Consider the following 20,335-nt stretch of genomic DNA (forward strand, 5'->3'; position numbering starts at 1 on the left):
ACTCTTGATTCCTGTGGGGGTTATGATCTCAGGGTTATATAAGATCAAGCCTCATGTCAGACTCTGCGTTGTGCATGGAGCCTGCTTAGGATTTTCTCTCTCCCTCTGCCCCTCCTCCTCAAAATATATTCTTTTTAACTTTAAAAATTAAAAACAACTATTTGGAGGCACTAGAGAGAAACCAGAGCCACGCAGAAACTGGAGAGGATTCAATTTTTAAAGGCACTGTGTGAGATCTAAGTTTATACAGCTTTTCCCCTCAGGAGGAATCTCTGTGCAAGCAGCAAGGGACAGCTCAAACTCAAGCAGAAAACCATAATCATTGACCTGAGGTGTCAGATGCCAGAGTTTGGTGCCAGATGCCACATGTAGGGTCCCATGTATCAAGACCAGAAAGAGGCCACCAAGAGCTAAGGCTGGACTGTCACAACGTATCAGGGGAACAGGGACCTCTGTTTTGCAATGGCAAGACAACTGGAATGAGCTTGGAAACAGGTTCTTCCCAGAGGGCCCCCCAATAAAAATACAGCCAGCAGCACTTTGTTCAGCCTCGTAAGACCCACAGCAAAGGAACTACCAAGCCCACCAGGATTTCTGACCTGCAGAACTACGAGATTTGTCCTGTTTGAAGTTAAGGTTGTGATAATTGGTTATCACAGCAAAACAAAACAAAACAAAAAAACACCCCAACCAACCAAAACAACAACAACAAAACCCCAGAAAAACAAAGAAACCTAAAAACTTATTCCACACAAACCCACAATCTCATACTACAAAGAGGGTTATTTCTTTCACTTTTTTATTTGCAAAACTTTTATACAAAGTAGAAAAATAAACATTTTATTGGGTCCACGTTGAGAATCCCTGCACATAAATAATAAATAATGATTTGGTGGCAATACATTAAGAAAAGTGGCTGCTGCATAGGTACTAGCTGGGATGTCAGGACAGGTACAGGTGGGTCTCGGGGATCACACGCACAGGTCTCCACTGGCCACGCATTTCAGGTCCCGGGTAAGGAGGCGAAAGAGGTTGAACATGACGGAGTTTTCCAGGCAGCCGAGGGGCTCCTGTGGGGAGAAATGGCTGGGTCACTGGCTGTCCATCATCTGGGCTCCCGGTTGTCCCCAGACATTGACCCTCCCTGGTCACCCACCTTCTTTGGGGCCTCGTGGAGCCGGTGCAGCCAGTGGTGGAGGCGGCCTCGGGGCCGGGGTCCTGCCAGGGGCTGAGCTTCCACCTGTGGGCAGAGAAGGGTGGTGTGTGAGGCGGGGCCTGTGGTGGAGGGGGAGGTTCAGGTGGTCAGAGCGCAGACAGGACCCAGGTGCCCTGAGCACTCACACAGGCCTGGAGCTCAGACTGGATGTGGCGCAGCATGTGAAGGGGCTGGTCCAGAATGCTCCCCAGGGACCTGTCAGCCATGGTCTCCAGGACCTTCAGGGTCAAGGCCACCTCGGCCTCCAAGGCCACGGGGCGCTCCCCCACCTGAGGATGGGAGACAGAGACAGGTGAGAGTTGTACACGAGAGAGGACAGGTGGGGAGGACTGAGGAAGGGCCAGGCAAAGGTGACAGGGGACAGGTGAGAGGGCACAGCCAGTGTGCTCAGGGAGGGTAAGCGGTGTGTGGTGCTGGTGGGGGAGAACGAGGAGAGGGACATGTGGGAAGGAGATGAAGGGGCCGCCTAAGGAGCCAGACGAGGAGGAGCAGGGGAGGGCAGGGGTGAGCCTCACTGTCCCTTACCTGCAGCTGCTGTAGGTCCCAGGTCCTGGGGAAGAGGCGGGGGCGGCAGCTCCAAGCCTTCAGGGAGAGCGACTCTTCCTGGAGAGCAAAGGCAGAGGTCAGCCCCCAGTAGGTGAGACAGAAGGGAGAACATCCAGTAGGACCAGATGATGCTAACAGCAGGAGGAACCGAAGTTAACTTGTAAAAGGAGAGTAGAGGCACCTCGACCCCGGGGGGCCCTGAGTCTTCCCAGTGAGTGCCTGGGGGAGGTTAGCCCAGCGAGGGAAGGGTGCATGTCCTCCTCTGGGGGAGAGCAGCATGGTGACCCAGAGAGGTGGGGGGCGAGGGGAAGGTTAGCCCACAGGAGGCGGGACTGTGGGGAAACTCACAAAGGTGTCCTTGGCCTTCCTGAAGGCCTGCAGCTCTTGCGGGGACAGAGACTGGAACTGGGCCAAGTGGCAGCCCCCTGCATCAGGGAAGACCTCGAGGGGCTTGGGGCCAGGAACTGCTTCTGTCCGGGTCAGCACCATAGCTATCAGCACCGGCAGGCAGCCCACGGCCATATCTGTGATGCGGAAGGACAGAAAGGAGAGGGGTCAGGGAGCATCAGGCACTGAGGGTTAGGTGAGGGTCACGGGCCATGCTAGGGGGCTCACCCAGCTTCATTCCTGGATGCTTGTCTCCTTCAGCCAATAGGAGAATCCGGATGTGCCCTTCAAGGCTGTTGCCTGGGACTCTCACTCAGTCTGGGTTGGTGTCTCTGACTTTAGTGTCCTCCTCTGGAACGCTGGAGACTGTCCTGTCTGCGTCTCTGAACTTCCAGCTTCGTCTGTGTGACTCCTGCCTGAGCCCCATGCTGCAGCTTTTAACCAGAACAGATGGGCAACTCCAGCTGATGTAGGAAAAGTGAAAACACAGCCCCAGGTTGACATCCACCACCAGGGGAGGCCCCAGCCTGGGAAAGCCCAGAGCCAGCTGAGCCTTGGGAGCGAAAGAGAAACTGAACTCTGATTCAGTGTTTACCTGCGTGAAGGTGAGTTCAGAAGATGAATCGTCAGGGCTGGGGCAGCTCCGGCCCTGCCAAGAGGACTCACGGTGCCAGAAAGGGGTTAGATTCAGGCCTGGGATGGGAGTGGCCCAGAGGGACTTCCCTTTCTGTGGGATGCCCTGATGCAGGGAAGGGAGCGAAAAGGCACACTTAGGGGCTGGTGCCACAAAGAACTTGGCACTTCCAAGAAGGAGGCTGTGTAGGGGAGGGGGAAGGGTGCTGAGCTCAGGAAGAGAGAGTCAGAAAAGCAAAACAGCCAAGAATTAAGAGAGAACCCCAGCTCTCCCCCAACCTGCCCCCACCTGTTATTCACAGAGAGAGAAAGGGGGGGGAGGGGGGCCTCCACGAACATCCTTCCTTGTCCAGGCACGGAAGGACCCAGGACTATGATGCTCTCCTAAGGATTTGGGGTATGCCCATGACCTTCAAAGGGGACCAGCTCTGTTGTGACAAATGCCTTCATTTATGCACCGAGTACTTATTGAGTCCCAGATACTGTCCAAAGTGCCAGGAATTGAGCACAGAAAACAAAGAAACATACATAAAACAATCCTTCACAGAGTTCATTACTAGAGAGGAGTAACAGACAGTATTGTGGGTGGGGGGATTGGAGAGCACATGGTATGTATTATGTTAGGAAACAGAAAGTGGGTGGGGGGGAGATCATGCAGAGATGAGAGCAGAGAGCAGGAGGGAGTTTGTATTCATGAGGTGGCCCAAGAAAATGACGTCTGAGCAAAGTCCTAAAGGAAATGGGGAAGGGAGCTATGTGAAGATCCGTGGGAGGAGCCTTGTGGGTAAAGGCAACAGTCGTGCAAAAGGAAAACAGAGACACCCCCATTCTGTTGAGCACTTACATGTCTCACCTGGTCACAGAGGTTTTGCCACAATGTAGAATTGAATACCTACATTAACACCAATCACATACTGGGCTTTGTCTTATAAGTAAGAAGTAACCTGCAGGGACTCAGAGAGGTTAAGAGACCTGCCCAAGGTGACACAGCAAGTAACTGATGAGGACTGGATGATAATGAATTTTGTCTTGCACCTAGATGGTATCCACTATAGTCTCTGACCTTTGTGTTGTTAGATCCTCTGGACCTGGAGGTGATGAATTTTTGGGGAGAGAAGGAGTTGAGTCCTTTTGACACTTGACTTTCCCTCATTCATAACTCCAGAGACAGGGTAGAGAGAAGTCCTCAGCTGGGAAAAATCGTTGAGGTGTGACATATAAAAATGTTTCAAAACCAAGGGCAGGGATGTACCCAACTCAACTTTCAGTGCACTGGTTAATTTCTGTCAATTGCAGGGGCCTTCCATCAGGGGAGAAGACCTTGCATCTCAACCATGAATTCGGAAAACTGACATTTTATCTCAAAATTCCTAAACTTCATACTTGTTTTTCTTACAAGGGCAGTTCAGTGGGGTGGTTAAGAGCACTTCCAGATCCTGGAACTAAAGGGTCCGGGGCTCAGGCCTGGCTCTTACCCTCATAGTCGTGTGACCTTGAGAATGAGGCTTGTAGTTAGCAACAAAGATTGTCAGCCCACAAATCTGGACAAGTTAAAAAGAAAAAAAAAAGTACAATTGTTTGTGCACTTATGTGTATGTGGTTCTTTAATGGAGACCACTTATTAAGACCACACTATGACCTCACCTGGAAGCTTTATAAATACTATTTCAATGTACATTACTCACTTGCAAGGACAGTATAATAATGTCATTGTATAGATGAGAAAACCAAGGCTCAGAGAAAAGGAATTTGCCTGGAGTTACTCCATAATTAAATGGCAAGGTCAGAACTGAAATTCAAGTTACCTGATCTTCTTGGCTCAGCATTTTTACTGAACAGTACACCCCAAAATGGTCACAGGGGAAACAACCAACGAAAATGCAATAATGTTTAATAACTGACAATACATTAACACCAGCAGACAGAATGGCACATAAACACAGGAATTTTGCAAATACAAAACACCCATAAGTAACAGAATCCAAAAACTACAATAACTTAAGAACTTTAGGACCTTTCCCTACCAAGCCCCTCAGGGAATGTATGGGGCCTCCCCACTGGGGAGATTCAAGAATCACAAATTAATACAATCTCGAAGTGGTAGCTGAAGATCCAAATAGGGGGTGGGACGTGTCCTGGAAGAGGACCTCTGGGGTTCTGGTAACCACAGAAGGAGAAACTGGTCGCTAGTACGTGGTGGGGTGGGGGGCTGAGTGACCAAGGCAGACTCCACGATCGATCGCCTCTTCCAGCCATACCAGGAGCCTGGAGGACCATGGTGACAACTCCTCTCGGTCTGGTTTTGCGAAAAACACCCGCCCCTCTGGCCCTCAGGGCAGGTGGGTCGAGGTCCGGCCAACGCACGCTGAGTCTCCCGAGCCTCAGTGCCCACTGGCTGAGACACCCGCCTGCTCCAGCCGGGCAGCTGAAGGCAGCCCCCCGCAGCCGACCGCCTGCAGACCCGCGGGTCCCAGGTAAAGCCGCCGCGGGGATCAGAGACAAGGCCCCGAGTTCGCCACCAGCTTCAGGTCCCACGTGAGCAGGCGCAGGAGGTTGAAGATGACGTTGGCTTCGTGGCACCGAGGCGAGTCCTGGAACCCGGGAAGGAGGCGGAGCCGGGCTGAACCAGGAATTCCCTTTCGGGCAAAGTCCCCTCCAAAGTCCCCTCACGGCTCAGAGTCGGAGCTCCCAGCCTGCCTCCACCTCCCACGGTCCTCCCTGCGGTCTAACTGCCCCACCGCCTGCTCCACTCACAGCTCTCCGTGTTGGGGGACGTCTCCTCGGTGGCCGCAGGGACTTCCTCCACGAGCCCGGCCGGACCAGCTCGAGCTGCAGGGGGGACACGAGGGCCATGGAGACGGCGAAGAAGCGAGTGTCCCGGCCACTCTGCCCGCCGCCCTCCCAGCCACAGACCAAAGCCCGGATCGGGGAACACCGACACCACGCGAATCGTGGCTGCGGAACAGACGGCCAAGCGGGTGGGCCTGGGCTGGAGGCCGGGGGCGCAGAGCGAGCTGGGAGAGCCCGAGGGGCCGGGGGCGCGAGCGGCACTCACGCAGGCCCCCACGTCCCGTCGCGCGGCCGCCAGCAGCTCTAGGGTCGGGCCGGTGCCGGGGAACCGATCAGGGCTCGGCAGGCGGCTCAGCACAGCCTGGGCGTCCGCCAGGTCCCGGACCACGACGCGGAGGCGCGCGCAAGACTGCGGGGAGAGCGGACGCCAGTTAGCGAGGCCGCGCCCCCGGCCCGCGCCGTCCCCCATCCCCCGCGACAGCTTGCCCGCCTCACCCAGGGCCGCGGACGATCCCTCCTTGGGCGGAACGAGCAGTTGCGCGGCCTCCAGCTCAGCGTCTCCTCCTCCTGCGGGACAAGGGCCGGCGTGAGGCTGGGCCTCCTCGCCAGGCCCCCGAAGCGCTGCGGCGGCGGGGATTCCTGCACGTGGAACGCGCCTGACCCGTACGGTTGTGCGGACTGTGCACGGAACCGCGCCGCTCTCGCAAGGCGCGAACGCTGGCTGAAGGCACCTCGAGACGCTTGGCCTTGCGCAGGCAGCCACTTGGCCCGACGTGGAGCCCAGCCGGCCTGCAGGGGGCGCCCTCGGGGCACTGGCCCAGAGGCGGGGTCGGTGCTCCCGCTTGCTCCGGCCGCGGCCCGCAACATCTGCTGCTCAGAATCCTGGCCTGAGATCGGAGCCGCCCTGCGGGGCGCTAGGGCGCTAGAGCGCCAGGGCCGTCGCACACCGGGATCCGCGGCTGGGGCCCGGCGGGCCCTCGGGCTCGGGGGACCGGGTGGGGACGTCTGGGCATCACTCACGTAGCGGTCCCTCAGCGCCTTGACGGCCGCCAGCGCCCTGGGATCCAGGGAGCGGTAGTGGGACAGGAGGCAGCGCCGGGGTGTCGCCACGCAGGGGTCCGCCACCTCGATCGCGGTCACCAAGACCCACAGCGCCACGGCCATGGCGGCTCCACCCCTCCGCCCCATCTCTGGCTCCTGCAGAAAGCGACGGACGGTAGGCAAGACGCCCAGCCCCTGTCCTGCTGGGCCTCGCACACCGACTGATGATCAGAGCGCGGGCGCCTAGCACACGCGGTGGCGGTGGCGGGAGAGACCAGGAGCCCGGAGACCCCCTCTCTAAGTTGGCCTCTCTGCGCTCGCCGGCTCCCCTGCGGAGTGCCCTGGGTGCCTCCCTGGTGCGGCAGCGGGACGGTCCTCCCACTGGCCCCCGGCGTGGTGCCCACCTCCGACAGCGGTGCCTGCGCCCTCCATGGCGGCTTTATGTGTGCGGCGGAGACCCGGTGAGGCATCGGGCTTTCCCTCATCATCCCGCTAAGCTTTCCGAACGTCAGCGCTGGCAGCAGGCCGGGTGGGATGCCTGCCATGGGACGAGGACTTTACTCACGCGGGGTACCGTGCCAGCCCTGACTCTGCCCCAACACTTTATCCTGAGCCAACTGCTCCTGTTTGTCTTCTGGACAGCTGTTTGTCTTTTCCGCCTGCCTTGGTCTTTCTTCTGCACTCTAAGAATGACCTGAAAACAGACCACTTCTTCCCTTCCCAACGACAGGAGTGGCAGGCGTCCCCACTCAAGTGCCTGCCCTAGGGCGGAGTTCACACTGTGGGCGTTTAGTGCTCCAGATGCAGGCTCTTGTCCTTCCATTCCTGTCTTTCTTGGTTTATCTTTCTCTCTCACTCTGAAAACTCCCCTCTGTGTTCTCTCTGGCTTTTCCTCATTCCTTCCTGAGTCGGCTATTAAATGATAGGCATTCCTGTACTGATTTTAAATGTGAGTTTGCTGTTGAAGAGCGGAGGGTCAGACATGAGTTTTTCAATCACGGTTAATAGTCATCATTAGCTGAATTGTACTGAACACTTCCCATCTGCCAGACCCCACTTGGAACTCTACTCTTGTGCTTACTGCTTTACTCTCCTCAGCAGCATTTCGACATAGGTCCTCTTGTTAGCTGATATTTTGACAATGAGGAAACTGAGATACAGAGAGGCTACGGGTCCTGCCCAAGCTCACACAGCTCCTAGATGTGGCTTTGGGACCCCCCCACCCAACCGTGTTACTGTCAGTGGTGTTCTACCTTCCCTCGTGCATAGAGACTGACCTGCCCATCTACAGAATAGTTCAGGTATATTTTCAGCAAGTTCAACCATGAGACCCCATCTAACTGATTATAATTAAATTCATTAATGAATGCTGATAATTACAGGCAAGTCGTGACTTTTTCAGATGTAGGTCTTAATCAGCATTATGAGAAAATTACTTTGTTTTTTCAGCGGAAGTTTAATTCAAAGGCATAGAGGTTTTTGTTTTGCCTTTTTTTTTTTTTTTTAAGAGAGCACCAACACTGTGGGGGAAGTGCAGAGGGGGAGAGGAGGAGAGGGAGAGGATAGCAAGCAGATTTGGGGCTGAGTGCAGAACCCAGGTTGGGCTTGGTCTCATGACCCTGAGATCATGACCTGAGCAGAAATCAAGGGGCAGATACTTAACCCACTGAGACACCCAGGCCCCCCAAAGGCATGGATGTTTTAAGAAACATCAAAATGGGCTGACATTGGGCTATGGTGTGTGCGTCTGTCCGCCCACCTGGGGGCGGCCCAGGTGGCAGCCCGCAGCACCAGGTGGTGGCCATGGGCCACCCCGAGAGGGTGAGAGTCCATGCTTTCCAAGGGAACCCCCCTCCCCCGCCTTGGCCTATGCCCTGTGGGGCCCCACCATACCCGAGGGGATGGAGAACTGGCCCCCTTGGCCCCAGCTTGCCAAGGACCCCACGCTAGGCAGCCCTCTCTAGCTGCTTGAATTTTGCCTTTTATCCACCACCCACACCTCGTCTCCTGAGCCTGTGCCCTTGGGGTTTGAAAGAAATGGAAGAAGGGGTCACGTGACCAATTCCACTCAGCCCTCCTGCATCGAGTCCTGGTTTGCATTTGCAGAGAGGAAAATACAGCAAGAAAATCATGGGTTTTTTTTGTTTTTGTTTTTTAGAGGAGAGGGTGGGAGAAAGGAAACAAGGTCTTAGATCTTCTTGATTTAAAAAAAAAAATTCTGCACTTTGACAGTAGCAGTGAAATACGCTAATCCAAAAGTGGAAAAAAAAGAAAAAGATGAAAAAGAAAAAAGAAACATCAAAATGGCTGAGGGAAATTCTAGAAAGGACCCCTTGAGGAACCCATGCAGCATACTTTCCAAGCTTCCATTACTTCTCCTGCACCCATCCTGGCATCCCCCATTTCAGTTGGAGAGTCAGATGGTTTTGGGAAGAGGATGTGCATCCCTCCCTCCCCCATCTCTGGGATGGAGAATGTGACCTGGCTGCCGCCATTTGCCTCAGTTTTCTCCCTGGCTCCAGTGATTAGGTTGGTTAGGGACATGTGACTTAAGCCAGTCCAATCAGAATAAATCTCAGTCTCGGACATCTTGGGGAAAGAAGCTGTCTTCTACCCACTGAAGAAGGAAGTGTAAAGCCAGGCCAGCTGCTGGCACTCCTCTAGAAGTTTGTAAGGGTAAACAGCCTTCCCACCTGTGAAAGGGAGACCCGAAAGAGAAAACAAAACAAAACTGGGAGGCTTGTGATGTCCTCCAGGATCAAACATCACCTAAACTCTGGAGTTCTGGTTCTATGAGTCTATAAATTGTCCAGTGCTCCAATCAGCTTGAGTTGGGGTTTTGGTTACTGGCCAGCAAAGGTGTTCTGAACCGACATACACTTTAGGTCTAAAAGGCTGGCACATGCCTTCAAAGGCTGAAGGACTACAAGTAAAGTTGGTGACGGCAGGAAGAGTGGAATGCGGTGGGATAGGACACGGAGATGTAGCAAATGTCATTTCTTGACAATCAGTAAATCAGCTCTGAGCCCCGCAATGCGGGCTATTGAGCTCAAATGATGTACGGTAAAAAGTACATTTAATACTGTTGAATATTTGTCCCCTTAAATGTAGATGTCAAAATCCTAATCAACAAAGATGATGGTACTGGTTGGTGGCCCTTTTGAGAGGTGAGGAAGTCATGAACCAGGCTAGTCCTCTTTTGAAAGCAATCCCACAGAGCTCCCAAGCTCCCTTCCACCCTGTGAGAACTTTGCCTCCTGGAAGAGGGTCCTCATGTGACCATGCAGGCACCTGATCTTGGACTTCCCAGTCTCCAGCACTGTGAGAAATAAATTCTGTCGTTCATGAATCCCCTACTCTGTAGTATTTGATTAAAGCAGCCTAGTGGGCTAAGATGGATACCAACCTAATAGAAAGGTTTTTGTTTTTTGTTGTTTTTTTTTTTAATTTTATTTATTTATTTACTTGAAAGAGAGAGAGAGAACACACAAGCAGGGAGGAGAGACAGAGGCAGAGGGAGAAGCAGATTCCCTACTGAGCAGGAAGCCCATTGCCAGACTCAATCCCAGGACCCTAGGATCATGACCTGAGCTGAAGGCAGACACTTAATTGACTGAGCCACCCAGGCGCCCCTCTCTGTATTATTACTGACAACAGCATGCAGGGCTACAGTTTTCACAATAAAAGTCCAAGTGCAAAAAACTCAAAAAAAATTGAAATATACAGGAAGCAGATGACCTACCCAAATGTGTAATCTGGGCCAAAGTGGGCGGGTTAAGGGAAGCAACAAGGGATGGCATTGCATCCAGTGGCTAGTAACGTGGAAAGCTGGGGTCACCATAGCAAGACTATAGGTAGAGGAACAGAAATGCAGCCACTGTCAGACCTCAGCCCTGCAGGGAGGGCATCAGGAGGACAGAGAATAAATACCCCAGCCTTGCTCACCTCCTCCTTTCAATCTCCTGCTAGCACGTCCTGTTGCCTAAACCCAACCATAAGCCAGAGGGCAGGGGAGACTCACAGATGCAGTGTCTGTGGGCCCAGTACAGGCTGGAAAAAAGATCTGGTTAATAGAGATTTTCAGCAGAGGGCAAACTCAGCATTTTATGCAGCCATATCTGCAGGTCTAGAGGTCAAATCAACAGGTTCTACTTCTTAAAAAGCTCTCAAAATGTTTTCATCCTACCAGGAATTAAGGAATCAATGAGCTAGCATTTCCCCCATAACCAATAAGTTGGTTTTAATTTTTTTTAAGATTTTATTTTCAAGTGATCTCTATACCCAATGTGGGGCCTGAACTCATGAACTGGAGATCAAAAGTTGCATGCTCCACCAACTGAGCCAGCCAGACGCTCTGAGCTGGTTTAAATTTTTAATTACTCAAGTAGAATTCCCCTCTCCTTGTAAGGAAATAAAATATTATTTTTTAATGATTTTATTTTTAAGTAATCTCTCCACCCAACGTGATGCTCAAACTCAAACCCACAAGAGTCAGAAAGCTCCACAGACTGAGCCAGCTGTTCCAGAAACTAAAATATTATTGATGAGATTAAGTATTCCAAGGATCATCTCCCCAGTTCCCAAGCCCTCCCCAGAGATATGCCCCTATTAATCAACTAGGGATATATATGTTTGAAAACCTTTTTTATACATTTTGAGATACATCATATAGCTCCCGAGACAATATATAATATTTGTGCATAATTGTGTTGATTAAGCTTCTTTATTTTGACCTAATTTTAGATTTACAGAGAGAGAGAGTGAGAGAGAGAGAGAGAGAGGAAGAGGTGGGGGAGAGGCAGAAGGAGAAGGAGAAGCAGGCTCCCCACAGGGCAGGGAACCCACACGGGGCTTGATCTCAGGATCCCGGGATCATGACCCAAGCCCAAGGCAGAGGCTTTACCGACTGAGCCACTCAGGCACCCCTGTGTTCTTCTGTCATGTCAAGAGTGTTATATAAATGGAATCCTATGGTGTGTAACTTTTGGTGATGGGCTCTTTGCACCCTGTATCATTCCCTGGACCTTTACACAGACAGTTGTGTATCAAGAGTGTGTTCCTTTTTTTTTTTTTTTTTAAGAGTGTGTTCCTTTTAAAAGAAATAAAAAATAATAAATTGTGGGGGGAGGAGTGTGTTCCTTTCCTCTTTTTTAAAAGATTTTATTTATTGGGGCACCCAGGTGGCTCAGTGGGTTAAAGCCTCTGCCTTCAGCTGGGGTCATGATCTCAGGGCTCTGGGATCCAGTTCCACATCAGGCTCTCTGCTCAGAGGGGAGCCTGCTTCCCCCTTTCTCCCTGCCTGCCTCTCTGCCTACTTGTGATCTCTCTCTCAAATAAATAAATGAATGAAATCTTAAAAAACAAAAAAGATTTCATTTATTTATTTGTTAGAGAGAGAGAGAGAAAAAAAAACACAAGCAAGCAGAGTCAGAGAGAAGCATGCTTCCGCTGAGCAAGGAGCCCAATGCGGGACTCGATCCCAGGACCCTGGGATCATGACCTGAGCCGAAGGCAACCACTTACCCGGACCGCGCCACCCAGGCGTCCCAAGTGTGTTCCTTTTTATTGCTGAATGGTATTCCATGGTATGTATACACTACAGTTTATTTAACTATCACCTGTTAAAGGACATCAGGATTGTTTCCGGTTTTTGACTATTACAAATAAAACTGCTATAAACATTCACATGGAGATGTTATGGGAATATAAGTCCCCATTTCTCTGGGATAAATACCCAAGAACACAACTGCTAGGTCATGTGGTGGTTGCATGTTGAGTTTTTTAAGAAACTTTGTCAATCCTTTTCTCCAGCATGGCTGTACCATTTCTACATTCACACCACAATGGTGGGTGATCACTTTCTCCTACATCCTCACCAGCATTTGATGTTGTCATTATTTTTTGGTTTAGCCGTACTGATAGCTGTGTAATGAGATCTCACTGTGGTTTTTTTTCTTTCTTTCACTGTGGTTTTAATTTGCAACTGGCTAATGGTCAATGGCTAACAGGTTTTTGTGTGCTTATTTCCTATCTGTGTATATTCTTTAGTGAAATGTCTCTTTTGCCCATTTCCCATGTGGACTGTTAACTTTATTTTAAAGTTTTATTTATTTAAGTAGTCTCTACTCCCAACATGGGTCTTGAACTCAGGACCCCAAAATGAAGAGTTGCACAGTCCTCCCACTGAGGCAGCCAGGTGCCCCTGGACTGTTTAAGTTTTTACTGTTGAGTTTTCAGAGTTCCTTGTATACTTTAGGTACTAGTCCTTGATCCGTAGGTGATTTGCAAATATTTCTTCCCAGTCTTTAGCTTGACTTTCCGTCCACTTAACATGGTCTCTTGCAGAGGAAAAACTTTCAGTCATGTCCAGGTCATCAATTGTCCTCTTACGAATCGAGCCTTTGGTGTCAAGCCTAAAAACTTTGCCAAGCTTTAGATCCCAAAGGTGTTCTTGGTGACCCTGCCCCAAAAGTCTTCTAGCTTTGTATTTTACATTTAAGTCTGTGGTCCATTTTAAGTTCCTTTTATTTTAGGTGTGAAGTTTACATCAAGGTTCACTGTTTGGCTAGTGCATGTCCAACTGCTCTAGCACCGTTGGTGGAAAAGGCTATTTTTCTCCACTGAACTGCGTTTGCACCTGTGAGTTCTTCTGAACAAAGGTAGTGGCCTGCCAGGGGTACTGTTCAGCCACATAACTTCGTTTCACTCTATAGGATGTTGTGAAGATTCTTCCGTGTCAACACATATAGCTCTGCTTCATTCTATTTAACTGCTGCAGGTCTAGCTTAACCTGGGGTCCGCAGATCACCCCCACAGTAGGACTCAGGGGAGGCTGAACTTGCATGAGAAAAAAATGCGTTTTCGTTTTCACTGCTCTCTAATGAAAGTTAGGATGTCTTTCATTACGAATGTAAGCAACAAACCACAATGGTAATAGCAGAAACTGTGACTTTGTTGCTGAAAGAAATCAGATATTTTCATGGTCCACTACAGATGTAACACGTGTCTTGACATATCATTTACTGTCATTACCACCTCAAAAGGATAGTGGTTGTTAAACCCCATTGCAGTATCTTGTTACTTAATGCATTGATAATGAGGCATGTGCATTAGTTATTACAAACTTGCTTTTATGTTTTGGCAACTGGGTTTCAATATAATGAGTTTTCTGCATAGCCATGTGTATTTTATATTATGCATTAAAAACACATTTCTGGGGGCGCCTGGGTGGCTCAGTGTGTTAAGCCTCTGCCTTCAGCTCAGGTCATGATCTCCCGGTCCTGGGGCTCTCTGCTTGGCAGGGAGCCTGCTTCCCCCCTCTCTCTGCCTGCCTCTCTGCCTACTTGTGATCTCTCTCTCTCTGTCAAAGTAAAATAAAATAAAATCTTTAAAAAAAAAATAAAAACACATTCCTGAACCAATACATGATTATAACAAGGTTGCAGGACACAAGGTTAACATACAAAAGTCTGGTTTTCCTGCATAAAAGCAATGAACAGGGGAGCCTGGGTGGCCCAATCGCTGAGCATCTGGCTCTTGGTTTCAGCTCAAGTCATGATTTCAGGGTCCTGGTTGGGCTCCTGTGCTCAGCCAGGAGGCTGCTTGAGGATTCTCTCCCTCTGCTCCTCCCCCAACTTTCTCTCTCTTAAATAAATAAACGAATCTTTAAAAAAAGAAGAAGAAGAAGAAGAACAGGGTGTCTGTGTGGCTTAGACAGTTAAGTAACCAACTATTTTATTTATTTGAAAGAGCACACACACAAGTGGGGGGAGGGGTAGAGATAGAGGGAGAAGCAGACTTCCTGCTGAACAGGGAGCCCAATTCAAGGGGTTTATCCCAGGACCCTGGGATCATGACCTGAGCCCCTCATTTGCGTGATAACTTCGCATGTAATTCACTGTGGATCATAGATCTCAATATATAAAGTGCAAACTATAAACTACTAGAATACAGCACAGAGGAAATCTAGGGGACATTGAATTTGGTATGACTTTCGGTACAACGAAAGCACAACCCACAAAAGAAAAAAATTGAGCAGGTAAATTTTATTCAACTTAAAAACTTCAGCAGTTAAGAGAATGAAAAAATTGCTACCTGCCTCTCCACCAGCCTGGAGAACCATGGCTTTAACAGAACCTGGAAATAACCTCAGTGCCTACCAGGAGGGGATCGGTTACTAAATGATCCCATTAGAACGAAAGCCTTAATAATGTTATATGTGGGATGTTTCCCACTGCCCCTCCAGCCCAACTCTTCCCACTGACTGCTCCCCCTCATTGCTGCCACATTCTGGACCCCAGGAGGCTGGCCTTTGGCCTCCGTGGGGGTGCAGCCTCATAGAAGGCCCAGGGAGAGGAGAGTGTTTATTCTCTGAGATGTGAGAATATATTTAATTACCGGCTTTCCTCCCTGCAGGGTCATGACAATTTGTGCACTTGTCCATCCTGCGAACGAGATTCTCCTTCCCAGGTCAAACAACCACTCCCTCCCCTTTCCCTTTCCCCTGGGCCTAAGGAGGACAGACCTTCCCCGATAAAGGGCCCCAAGGCCTTGCACTGCCCCTGGTCATTTACCTTTACCTTTACCACCCAAACCCTTTGTAAATTCTCCTGGTATTAAACCCACCTCAAATTATCCTAAATTGATTGGGCCATCTGTTTCCTGCTGGGACCCTAACTGGTACAGTAGCATTAAAGATGTGGAGAAATGCAAATAAGAGATAATGGTAAGACATTAAAAAAAAAAAAAAAAACAGGCTACCAAACCGTATACAGCCTGGTTGCAGTTTAGGAGAAATGATTTCTAGAAAGAAAAAAAAAAGGGGGGGTGTGTGTTTAACAAGGGGGGAGACAGCACATGTAATTGTTGCTAATTGTTAAAAAGAATCACCTCCAGGAAATGGAATTAAAGACCTCCTTTAACTCACCAAATGTTTTTGCATTGACTGAATCTTCAAATGTGTTACTTTGGTAATCAGGAAACATATGCACAAATAAACAGACATCAAAGAGCTACACATTGGAAACATGGGTCTAGAGTCAGGCTGAGGGGAGAAAAAAAAAGTATTTTTTTTTCTCCTTTATGCATTTCTGTATTTTCCATGAACTGGCATTACTATTGCTATCAGAAAAAGTAGTAGATTTTTTTATAGTAGTTCCAAGGTGAAGTAGATTTTATTTTTAAATTAAAGCAAGGAGGTTGAGACAGACAGACAGACACAGACAGAGGAGTCCCGGGCTGGATGATGGCTAGAAAAAGGAATGAGATAAATATGGAGCTAGACAAAATCAGAGACAGAAACAGGAACAAGAGCCAAGAGAGGCCACTACAGAGCGCAGAAGAAGGAATGGAACCAGGCAAATGGAGATGGAGAGAGAGGAGAAACTGAATCAGATATGGAGGGGCAGTTACTGGCTTAGAGAGAAAGCCTTGGGGCTGGACATTTTGTAGGTTCAAATCCGGCCTCGGTCAGGTACTGCCTACCTTGGAAAAGTTCCTTCACTTTTCTGTGCCTCAGTTTTCCGATCTACAAAATGGGGGTAATAATAGGACATCCTTTGCTGAGTGCTTTTTGAGGAATTAAAAGTAACACCTTGGGGTGCCTGGGTTGCTCACTCTGCTCAGTGGGGAGCCTGCTTCTCTCTCTCTCTGCCTGCCTCTCTGCCTACTTATGATCTCTGTCAAATAAATAAAATCTAAAAAAAAAAAAATCCATACACAGGTGTCACCTTTTTGGAGAGAGATTTTATTTATTTGAGATAGAGAGAGAGAGAGAGCATTTATTTGAGATAGAGAGAGAGAGAGAGAGGTTAAGCGTCTGCCTTCCGCTCAGGTCGTGATCCCAGGGTCCCCGGATGGAGACCTGCATCCGACTGCTTGCTCAGCGGGGAGCCTGCTTCTCCCTCTCCTTCTGCCTCCCACTCATGCTCTCTCTCTATCTCAAATAAATAAATAAAATCTCTCTCCAAAAAGGTGACACCTGTGTATGGATTTTTTTTTTTTTTAGATTTTATTTATTTGACAGACAGAGATTACAAGTAGGCAGAGAGGCAGGCAGAGAGAGAGAGAAGCAGGCTCCCCACTGAGCAGAGAGCCCGAAGTGGGGCTCGATGTGGAGCTCGATCCCAGAACGCTAGGATCATGACCAGAGCCGAGGGCAGAGGCTTTAACCCACTGACCCACCCAGGCGGCCCTATGTATGAATTTCTTAAAACAGGGTCTAGGACACAGTAAGCCTATACAATGGCTGATTGCTACACAGCCGTTTATACAGTTCTGTAACATATATACAACGGAGATGAGGACCCCGAGGCTATGACAAGAGGATGGGATACAGAATGGGACGGAGACAAGAACTGGTGGCAGACTTTGGGGCAGAGTCAGGGCTGGCACAGTTCCCTGCCCGGGTAAAGTCCTTTTCTCCATGGCAGGCATCCCGCCGGGCTTGTCGCCAGCGCTGATGTTCGGAAAGCTTAACCGGATGATGAGGGAAAGCCCGATGGCTCACCGGGTCTCCGCCACATACATAAAGCCGCCATGGAGGGCGCAGGCACAGCTGTCGGAGGTGGGCACCACGCCGGGGCCAGTGGGAGGACCGTCCCGCTGTCGCACGAGGGAGGCACCCAGGGCACTCCGCAGGGGAGCGGCTAGCGCAGAGAGGCCGACGCAGAGAGGGGGTCTCCAGGCTCCTGGTCTCTCCCGCCATCGCCACCGCTTGTGCTAGGCGCCCGCGCTCTGAGCATCAGTCGCTGTGCGAGACGGGGCTGAGCGTCTTGCCTGCCGTCCGTCGCTTTCTGCAGGAGCAGAGATGGGGCGGAGGGGCGGAGGGGCGGAGCCGCCATGGCCGTGGCGCTGTGGGTCTTGGTGACCGCGATCGAGGCGGCAGACCCCTGCGTGGCGACACCCCGGCGCTGCCTCCTGTCTCACTACGGCTCGCTGGATCCCAGGGCGCTGGCGGCCGTCAAGGCGCTGAGGGACCGCTACGTGAGTGATGCCCAGACGTCCCCACCCGGTCCCCCGAGCCCGAGGGCCCGCCGGGCCCCAGCCGCGGATCCCGGTGTGCGACGGCCCTGGCGCTCTAGCGCCCTAGCGCCCCGCAGGGCGGCTCCGATCTCAGGCCAGGATTCTGAGCAGCAGATGTTGCGGGCCGCGGCCGGAGCAAGCGGGAGCACCGACCCCGCCTCTGGGCCAGTGCCCCGAGGGCGCCCCCTGCAGGCGGGCTGGGCTCCACGTCGGGCCAAGTGGCTGCCTGCGCAAGGCCAAGCGTCTCGAGGTGCCTTCAGCCAGCGTTCGCGCCTTGCGAGAGCGGCGCGGTTCCGTGCACAGTCCGCACAACCGTACCGGTCAGGCGCGTTCCACGTGCAGGAATCCCCGCCGCCGCAGCGCTTCGGGGGCCTGGCGAGGAGGCCCAGCCTCACGCCGGCCTTTGTCCCGCAGGAGGAGGAGACGCTGAGCTGGAGGCCGCGCAACTGCTCGTTCCGCCCAAGGAGGGATCGTCCGCGGCCCTGGGTGAGGCGGGCAAGCCATCGCGGGGGATGGGGGGACGGCGCGGGCCGGGGGCGCGGCCTCGCTAACTGGCGTCCGCTCTCCCCGCAGTCTTGCGCGCGCCTCCGCGTCGTGGTCCGGGACCTGGCGGACGCCCAGGCTGTGCTGAGCCGCCTGCCGAGCCCTGATCGGTTCCCCGGCACCGGCCCGACCCTAGAGCTGCTGGCGGCCGCGCGACGGGACGTGGGGGCCTGTGTGAGTGCCGCTCGCGCCCCCGGCCCCTCGGGCTCTCCCAGCTCGCTCTGCGCCCCCGGCCTCCAGCCCAGGCCCACCCGCTTGGCCGTCTGTTCCGCAGCCGCGATTCGCGTGGTGTTGGTGTCCCCCGATCCGGGCTTTGGTCTGTGGCTGGGAGGGCGGCGGGCAGAGTGACCGGGACACTCGCTTCTTCGCCGTCTCCATGGCCCTCGTGTCCCCCCTGCAGCTCGAGCTGGTCCGGCCGGGCTCGTGGAGGAAGTCCCTGCGGCCACCGAGGAGACGTCCCCCAACACGGAGAGCTGTGAGTGGAGCAGGCGGTGGGGCAGTTAGACCGCAGGGAGGACCGTGGGAGGTGGAGGCAGGCTGGGAGCTCCGACTCTGAGCCGTGAGGGGACTTTGGAGGGGACTTTGCCCGAAAGGGAATTCCTGGTTCAGCCCGGCTCCGCCTCCTTCCCGGGTTCCAGGACTCGCCTCGGTGCCACGAAGCCAACGTCATCTTCAACCTCCTGCGCCTGCTCACGTGGGACCTGAAGCTGGTGGCGAACTCGGGGCCTTGTCTCTGATCCCCGCGGCGGCTTTACCTGGGACCCGCGGGTCTGCAGGCGGTCGGCTGCGGGGGGCTGCCTTCAGCTGCCCGGCTGGAGCAGGCGGGTGTCTCAGCCAGTGGGCACTGAGGCTCGGGAGACTCAGCGTGCGTTGGCCGGACCTCGACCCACCTGCCCTGAGGGCCAGAGGGGCGGGTGTTTTTCGCAAGACCAGACTGAGTTTTCCCGGGGTGCAACGATATTTCCGCGGGATGCATTGCCCTATGATCTTTACAAGGTTGTTCAGGAAGAAACTTCAAACCTTGGTCCACTTTGGCCACTGACAGTCTTTTGCTTCCCTACCCCCTACCCCCTTCTGCCAAGTACCCAGAGACAGTCTTACTCATGCCGTTGTCCTGGGTTCTTCTCACCATAATGGGGCTGGACCTCTGATCTGAACCTTCAACACCTCCTTTGAGATTCTATGAATTTGGGAATTTCGGGTGCCTGGGTGGCTCCGTGGGTTAAACCTCCTCTCACTATCTCAGCTCAGGTCTTGATCTTAGGGTCATGAGTTCTATTGGGCCCCACACTGGGTGTGGAACTTACTTAAAAAAAAAAAAAAAAGATTCTATGAATCTGAATCTTTTATCTCCCCAACCAAGCTGGTCTCATTTCTTGAGGGATTGGGGGATCACAAACGTCAGAGTTCCCCCTTGTTGTGATATTTTTTGGATACTGCTATTTATGTGTCCTCCTGTCTGTATGCCCTGTGTACCTGTTTTCACCTGTTCCCCCTGAGTTGTTTATTTTCACTTATTAAATGGTGTTACACTGACTAGCTGGGAGCAATCATTTGGAGGTGGTGTGAAGAGGAGGAAGGCCAACCTGAATCTGATACCCAGATGGGACATTTATTTGCCAAGTTACTTTCGGTAACATACTAGCCTTTTCTGACTTCTAGATTCTTCATCTGAAAATAGCCTAGTGATACTTTTCTTCTAAAGGCCTTTGTCAATATCCACCCATTCAGTCACGCACTCATTCTGCGTGGATGCTGTTTCCTGGTTGTCAATTATTTGCCATATATTGGGGTACTGTGCTGCAGCCCCTATCCTCAAGGAGCTCCAGACTGGGGAAGGAGCTGGTGGTCAGTTGGAGGAGCAGAGAGGAGGCTAGCACTGGCGTCCAGAGCTCCACGCCGGGAGCAAGGTTAACCAGGTAGACAAGGGCCAGGTCCTACGGCGTCTGTGAGATCTTCAAAGCACTTGGATTTCCTGGAGGATACACAGCGAGTCCCGGCAGGGTTTTTGAGCAAGGAAGCCACTGTTCCAATGTATGCGTCTAACATTCTGGCCTTGTAAGAGGAAAGGGGACTGGCATGCCTAGGAGTGGATAAGGGAGTCTAGGTGTGCTGTGATGATGAGTTAGATCTCAGCAGGGCAGAGAAGATGGTGAG

General features: G+C 51.9%; 3 protein-coding genes across 8 annotated transcripts; 1 reads left to right on the plus strand and 2 right to left on the minus strand.

The window, feature by feature from the left end:
* Positions 1-782: 782 nt before the first annotated feature.
* LOC309852478 (interferon lambda-3-like) lies at positions 783-2,860 on the minus strand. The gene is made up of 6 exons (XM_082709161.1): positions 2,378-2,860; positions 2,111-2,286; positions 1,742-1,819; positions 1,342-1,485; positions 1,157-1,240; positions 783-1,070 (listed from the first exon to the last, which is right to left on the minus strand). Exons 1-6 carry the CDS (start codon positions 2,385-2,387, stop codon positions 972-974), a joined length of 591 nt encoding a protein of 196 aa, XP_082565287.1. The 5' UTR covers positions 2,388-2,860; the 3' UTR covers positions 783-971.
* Positions 2,861-4,656: 1,796 nt separating this feature from the next.
* LOC309853146 (interferon lambda-4-like) lies at positions 4,657-17,321 on the minus strand. 5 transcript variants are annotated; one of them, XM_082710966.1, is made up of 5 exons: positions 6,593-7,889; positions 6,068-6,139; positions 5,838-5,981; positions 5,537-5,611; positions 4,657-5,373 (listed from the first exon to the last, which is right to left on the minus strand). In XM_082710966.1, exons 1-5 carry the CDS (start codon positions 6,758-6,760, stop codon positions 5,275-5,277), a joined length of 558 nt encoding a protein of 185 aa, XP_082567092.1. In that variant the 5' UTR covers positions 6,761-7,889; the 3' UTR covers positions 4,657-5,274. The 5 variants fall into 5 exon arrangements, with proteins under 5 accessions (XP_082567092.1, XP_082567091.1, XP_082567090.1 ...); XM_082710965.1 differs by having other exon boundaries at positions 6,068-7,889; XM_082710964.1 differs by having other exon boundaries at positions 5,537-5,981; positions 6,068-7,889.
* Positions 17,318-19,664, plus strand: LOC309853148 (uncharacterized protein). 2 transcript variants are annotated; one of them, XM_082710973.1, is made up of 4 exons: positions 17,318-18,121; positions 18,209-18,494; positions 18,579-18,653; positions 18,817-19,664. In XM_082710973.1, coding segments are annotated over exons 1-4 (1,032 nt in total). In that variant the 5' UTR covers positions 17,318-17,452; the 3' UTR covers positions 18,819-19,664. The 2 variants fall into 2 exon arrangements, with proteins under 2 accessions (XP_082567099.1, XP_082567098.1); XM_082710972.1 differs by having other exon boundaries at positions 18,579-19,664.
* The last annotated feature ends 671 nt before the right edge of the window (positions 19,665-20,335 follow it).

This window comes from Mustela nivalis (genome assembly GCF_964662115.1).
Source record: "Mustela nivalis genome assembly, chromosome: 18".
Lineage (NCBI taxonomy): Eukaryota > Metazoa > Chordata > Mammalia > Carnivora > Mustelidae > Mustela > Mustela nivalis.

Bases quoted from the DNA above. Each gene is read 5' to 3' on its own strand.
- LOC309853148 (XM_082710972.1), top strand. From the start codon at position 17,453: ATGGCCGTGGCGCTGTGGGTCTTGGTGACCGCGATCGAGGCGGCAGAC. The intron at 18,122-18,208 runs GTGAGGCGGGCA...CTCTCCCCGCAG, and splicing joins GGGATCGTCCGCGGCCCTGG to TCTTGCGCGCGCCTCCGCGT. The intron at 18,495-18,578 runs GTCTGTGGCTGG...TCCCCCCTGCAG, and splicing joins GTCCCCCGATCCGGGCTTTG to CTCGAGCTGGTCCGGCCGGG.
- LOC309852478 (XM_082709161.1), bottom strand. The intron at 1,820-2,110 runs GTGAGTTTCCCC...TTTGCTCTCCAG, and splicing joins GGAAGGCCAAGGACACCTTT to GAAGAGTCGCTCTCCCTGAA. The intron at 1,071-1,156 runs GTGGGTGACCAG...TTCTCCCCACAG, and splicing joins TCCACGAGGCCCCAAAGAAG to GAGCCCCTCGGCTGCCTGGA.
- LOC309853146 (XM_082710963.1), bottom strand. From the start codon at position 6,760: ATGGGGCGGAGGGGTGGAGCCGCCATGGCCGTGGCGCTGTGGGTCTTG. The intron at 5,982-6,067 runs GTGAGGCGGGCA...CTCTCCCCGCAG, and splicing joins GGGATCGTCCGCGGCCCTGG to TCTTGCGCGCGCCTCCGCGT.